The sequence below is a fragment of the Alligator sinensis genome, unplaced genomic scaffold, assembly GCF_000455745.1.
Source record: "Alligator sinensis unplaced genomic scaffold, ASM45574v1 scaffold1064_1, whole genome shotgun sequence".
NCBI classification, from domain to species: Eukaryota; Metazoa; Chordata; order Crocodylia; family Alligatoridae; genus Alligator; species Alligator sinensis.
Window position 1 is genome coordinate 95,229 of NW_005843145.1, and position 6,501 is coordinate 101,729.

General features: G+C 40.1%; 1 protein-coding gene across 1 annotated transcript in view; it reads right to left on the minus strand.

Annotated features, from left to right (window-relative positions):
* The window catches only part of MYO1B (myosin IB), a gene marked incomplete at its 3' end in the record, with an annotated part of 162,988 nt that overhangs the window by 92,079 nt on the left and 64,408 nt on the right, over positions 1-6,501 (minus strand). Inside the window, exon 3 of the mRNA XM_014526743.2 lies at positions 4,805-4,899. Coding sequence (XP_014382229.2) covers positions 4,805-4,899 — 95 coding nt within the window. The remainder of the gene's footprint in view (positions 1-4,804; positions 4,900-6,501) is intronic.

Sequence of the window (6,501 nt, forward strand, 5' to 3'; positions counted from 1 at the left end):
CTTCGTGTTCTCCAAAAAAAGAAGCGTTTGCTGTGCAACTTAATCTCCATACTTCCTGGTCCACAAAACAGTACGTCAGCTCAGGCTCAAGAGCATGATGGCCAGCCAAGAGCTCTAAATCATATCCATACAGATAACTAAGCTTTTATTCATAGCCACCAGTTTCTATCATACATAGGTGTGAAGCAAACTTGAAAACAGTCAAAGAGAATTGTAATCAAGACACCACCCTATCCACAAGCTTCTCCAAATCATAACCAAAAATAGAAAGCGGTCATTACAAAGTAGTTTTTCTGAGCAAGAGTTGGGCAATCTTTCTGTGTAACCTTTTAACTTAAAATTAATACATTTTATAAAATGGGTAGTGTAGCCATCTGGCAGAGAAAAGCATTTTTCCTTTGTTAAACTACAGTTAATAAATCAACTCCCAGATGATTACAGAAAACTCAGTCTCACTTAAAAATGTTAACTTCAATTACACAATTGTAGTTACAGAATTACATTTCAATTACAAGTAAGCAAAAGAATAAATAAATGCCTTTTTAAATCTATACAGGAAAGTTGGGTAGGCATTCCTCGGCAGAATGGTATCTAAGCCTCTATATGAAAAGTCAGAATCATAGAGAAGCAGGGCTGGCAGGGACCTCTCCAGGCCGCCTGGTCCAACCACCTGACCAAGGCAGAACCATCCATATCCAAGCCCACTGTCTAACCTCTTAACAAAATTAAACAGCCCACCCTGACATAACACAAGACATAACCTAACTTGTCACAGGTAAAACAGCAGCCAACATCCTGCTTCTGTAGTTATTAATATATACTCAAGAGATCCCAGGAGAAGGGCCATACCCCCCATTACAGAAGGCAAAAACCCACACAGTCCACACCAATCTGACCATGGGTAAAATTCCTTCCTGACCCCAAATCAGACCAAGACCTTCTAGCCAGGAACCTCTGGGTTTCAGTCCCAGCAGGAGCACTGGCACACCCTAGTCAAAGTTTCCAGTCTTGGCCGAAGCCAACACCCAATGCTTCGGAGGAAGTCTTAAAAAAAAACAAAACAGCCCTGAAAACACAAGGGGAAGGTGGCAGGAGGAGGGAGGGAGAAGGAGGAGATGAAGAATTCTCTCCCAGCCCCATGTAGCAGCCAGCAAAGCCCAGAAACATGGGAAATCCACCCCTCTAGAACACACTATGCTTAGATCAACCCCAACCAGTGACTGCCCAACCTCTTCTTGAACACCTCAAGTGATGGAGTCCACAACTTCCTTAAGCAATCTATTCTGCTGCCTCATTGTTCTAACAGTGAAGAAGTTTTTCCTGATATCAAATCGAAACCTAATTTGCTATAACAACAAGCCAGTGGTCCACATCTTGCTTTCTGCAGCATGAAAGAAAACAGCATTTTCCCTCTTCTTTGTGGCAGCCTTTTAAATATTTGAGGACTGCTACCGTACACCACAGACTTTAGATTCTCAATCTGAGACTTCTGTTCTCCTTCCCAGTGCACTGAGTGTAGTACTGCAAGCATTTGTAATCATTCTGGGAAACGAGTTTACATTTGGCACGAGGATGAGGCAGAAGTACTGTGAAAGTTGCCTTGTGCCTACTCTCTACAGCACAGGACCAACCTTTCTGGTAGGTGTGCCACAAATGAGCTCAGAACCATCCTCAAGGGGCACTTATCCCATTCCCCTACAGGAATGTTCTGCTCTGTTTTCTGTTCTGTGCTTCCTGCCCAATCTCCTGCCCTATCTTCTGTCCCTTTGCTGCCTGTCCCCTCCCCAATATGCCATGTGCCACTTGGGGCACTCATACCCAGGTTGTCCACCCCCACTCCACACCAAGGTTGCTTCAGTGCTACAGGAGCCAAGTTCTTTGGTACAGCAGATAAGGAATTGATATAAAGAATGAAAAATTTACAGACACCCCTCTTAACAGAATCTAAGCAGTAAAAGGATTTTTTTTCAAAAGTAACAACCGTTTGGAAACCGCTCAGTGTAACAAATACCACTAGTTTCAGGGACTATACTTGCCCTCTGCCTGTCCTCTGTCCCTTGGATCCCACTTGGTTTTGTTTTTCTCCCTGCCTTGTTGCGATAAAGAGCCACACAAACAGGAGAAAGAATCCAACTGGCTATACTCAAAGTGCTGTAAACATACATTTCAAAATGAAATATCTTATTTTCCTGCAGATAACACGCACCTTTTTCCCCAAAAAACAGCTGCTGGAAATTGGCATGTGTATTAAAAGCAAGGAAATATGGTAAGAGCAGTTTTTGCCACTTTCTGCCAAGCAAGATTGAAAATAACTCTACACAGGATCCACAGGGATCAAAACAATGAGCAGGCTCAGCTCCCTAGTTGCTGCTATACAGTTACCCACTGAGTAGAAATATCTTTTTTCCTTCATTCTATCTTTCAAAAACAAGGCACGGACCTTATTCTAAGGCATGTTGTATGCAAGAAAACATGGTAAATATTATTCTCTTTTAGCCGTAATAGTCCAAGGATATATGTGAAAAAGTAATTAAGAAACGTTAGAACATGTAATTTGTAATTGGGAGCTTCCCATCACAGTTAAGCTGGACAACAATTTTGAAAGAAAAAGAAAATCTTCAGAGGTCAAAGGTTACTAATGGTGCTGAGCCAAGGCAGCTGACATGCAGCCGTATTTAAAAATCAGAATATTCTCTTGGTAATACATGCTGAAGTGTTTTGAAGCAATCTGAGCTGACGGAGCTCCATGAACAATTCCAATGCTTGAGAAGAATCACTTGACCAATGCGTGATGAAAGTAGCCAAGCAGGAAATAAGTTACCTTAAGATAAGGATGCACTTTCCATTGACATAAGGATAACTGCAAGCCCATGGAAAAAGGTTTACAGAGTGACAAAAAATTATAAATTGTTTTTGGAAATTGTTAACACAAAATAAAGGAGCTGTTTCTGCTAGCTGGAACTCCACTGTAATCTGCAAGACTGAGCCAATAAAGTTGCTGTCAACTGAACAAACATTCAATTTGAACCTTGACTAACCTTGTGTTTTACCCTCCACATAATCTCTGGCAGCATTTGACATTTTCTTGCATGACTCTACAAACAGCCATTGGTATAATTATGTAGTGAAAACAAAACAAAAAAGTAAATAAATGGAAATATATTCAACTAAAAAAAAAAACAACAAGAAATTGATGACACGTAGTTCCAAATCTGCCTTCATCAAACATTTAAAAACCAGGATGCTGGCTACCAAAATTCTGAGTTTTGAAAAAATAATAAATTTGGCAGCTTATTTTTTTTAAGCCTACTGCTCTTGGCACATTTAAGATTCGTGTTTTCAAGGTTCTCTCTACAACCATAAAAACTAGATATTTTTTTAAAGTTTTAAAAAAAGCAATATTCTTGGGTAAAAACATTACTTCAGCATCTGGAGCTTTAATAAAATTGCCAACCGTCAGGAGATGTGACATCATTGAGGTTTCTACATCCATTTTCTGACTTGGATTTCTAACAAATCCCTACCCATTACTTTCACTCTAAACTTCCTGAAATTTTGCTTTTTAAAAATAAACTCTCAGCATTGAAGAGAAACCTCACATGCCTGTGATGACCTTGGCTACTGAACACATCCCAATCATCATGTAAGTATACATTAGCCAAGTAACTCAATCATCCCAGCGTCTACAGTTACAAAATCTATGAATAATTGTGGCCTTACTACAAGCTAGTTGCTTAATCACTCATAACCCCCGCGGAGCCATGAAAGATTAAGCTGTATCAAAAAATAACTCCTTTCAAAATTACAATGAATTCTCTTTAGATGTTGAGCTTTATTAATAAATACTTATTTTAATATACTAATTTACTCAGTAGACCATGCCTTTTCATATCACTAAACTGATAAAGGAGAGAATGATTATAAATAAAAACCTCTCAATCAGGAGTCACAGAACATGCAGAGAGAAAAAGAATGCAAGAAACCAAAGTGTCAAATCCATCCACCCTTACACCGCCAGAATGGAGCACCCTGCTACAGGGCTTCATAATAGACCTAAGTGGTAGTTCCCCTTGTTACACCACTTTCATGATTGCTTGCCACAGGCATACAAAGCTAAACATTTTCCTCAGTTCAAGAGAAAATTTCTCAGGTGGTATTAAAACAAATTTAAATGTCCTGGACCTGCTGTTTTTCTTTTAGCAGCCCTGTTTTTAAACTGCTATTTTAAGCTAAAAACAGATTTTTTTTAAAAAGGAACAACCATGAAACGCCCATTTAGTCCCACCATTCAGCACATTTAAATTAATAGAGCAATTTTGCAAAATCTATTCCAGCTCCGACTAAAAGAAATGTAGTTTTCTTGTACAGATGCCAATGTATTAAATGTAGCTGAACACAGCATGTGGTACTACTTACATTTAAAGGCCTTCACCATTGTTTATTTAGCGTGCATGTGTGTGTGTGTGTATTAAAATACCGGGATTTGAGAGACTTTTGCGAATGCATCCAAGGGCTGCAACATCCCAAAGCAAGAGAGTATCATTTCTGTTTTTTCTTCAGTATGCATCTTCAGTGTATTCTGACAATTGCAATATTCTCTTTCAACATAGCACCACAAAAGTAGAAGTTTGTATCACTATATAAGACCTGATATGATGGGAATATACAACAATGCAATATTACATCTGAAGCAGCAAATACCATAAAGGAACTAGTTTACAACACTGAGCAAATGCAAAGACAGTAAACCTGCACAGCTCCCAGATCTTCTCCTTTCATTTTTGAACACCAAGTAACATATTACCTGTTTTCCCAGCTCCACTTTCCCCAGTAATAAGAATGCACTGATCCTTATCTTGGTCCCTCAAGGATCTGTATGCTTCATCTGACAGAGCGAATCTGGAAAGTTAAAAATAACCAATTCAGAATATAGCAAATATCATGGAAACTAGGTATCAGTGTTTCTCAACCTGTGGGTCATGAATTTATGAAAAGACCATGAACAAACTTTAAAATAGATCAACAAACTTTAAAAACAGATTTTCCTTTAAAGGAGAAAAACATAGGAAACTGTGGCTTTTCCCTTGCAGGCTGCTAGAGTTCCAGCCTGCAAGAGGCTGCTAGGGGCCCTCCATGCCCCACACACACAACCCCTTCTACCCCGCACACGCACCTCACACACTGGGGGGGCTAGGGCCTGGGGGTGGGGGGGGCAGCAAGTCGGTAGTGAGTGGCCAGTCCCGACCCAGTGCCTTCGATGTTTACAAATGGGGCCTGGTATAAAAAGGTTGAGAACCACTGCTATATATGATCTATTCTTCAGGTCCAGATGGAAATAATATACTAGTGCAATGGGGGGCAAATTTCTAGGCAGGTGCGCCACAAATTAGCCCCACATCTACCAAGTTCCACTCCTATTCCTCTCCCCCACCCAATCTGCGGTTCTGCTTCAGCTTCCTGCCTGCCTTCTCTAATGCTCTGCTTTCTGCTCCCTGCCCTGCCCTATCTGCCATTGTGCTGCGTGTTCCTTCCCCTGTACTAGTATATAGTAATAGTTTTCCGTAAGAACTACTCTAAAGCTTCTTAAAAGCAAGTAAAATCAAATACAGATTTCTTAAATATTTAAATAAATGTATTAGTGAATGGACATGAATAAGAAATGGAAATGACCTTCCACCACAACATTCCATATAATCATTCTTTTAGTCCCCAGTTCAGAAAATACTGGTGTTCTACATAGAACTGTGCAAATAATTAACTTTTGTTTTTCTAACCAAACTGTGAGCAGAAGCAGTGGTAAGGGGGTATTTGGTAGGTTAAACTGAACACAGTTTCATATTGGGGGGGGGGGAGTTTCGCTCTTTATTTAAACTGTTTCATCAAATTTAAGAACACAACCATGTTACAAAATAAAAAAGCAGTCACTGTATACTTTTCAGGGGGTGTTGTGGATTTGAGAGGGGGAATTAGTGAAACCAATTTAATAAATTTAAAAAATTCACTAGCAAGTTTGACTAGCAATTTTAGTAAATCAAATTCTGCTTTTTTCAGCAAATAGAACATTTAATTAAAAATTTCACTGAGTTCTACTACTAAAAATGTTCTACGGAAGCGGTGAATGTAAATTTGCAAACCACAATGTGATATAATATTATATGTAATAGTTTCATAGTTAGTAGGGTCAGAAGGGACCTGAGCAGATCATCAAGTCTGACACCCTGCCATAGCAGGAAGGAGTACTGGGGTCAAACGACCACAGCATGGTGTTCATCTAGCCTCCTCTTTAAGACCCCCAGGGTAGGAGCCAGCACCTCTTCTCTTTGAAGTTGGTTCCAGATCCTAGCCGCCCTGTGAAGTAGTGCCTCCTGATGTCTAGTCTGCATCTACCCTCTGCCAGCTTGTGGCCGTTATTTCTAGTCACTCTTGGTAGTGCTCGGGGGAACAGGGACTCCCCCAATGCCTGCTGGTCCCCTCTGACTAGTTTGTAAACAGCCACTAGAT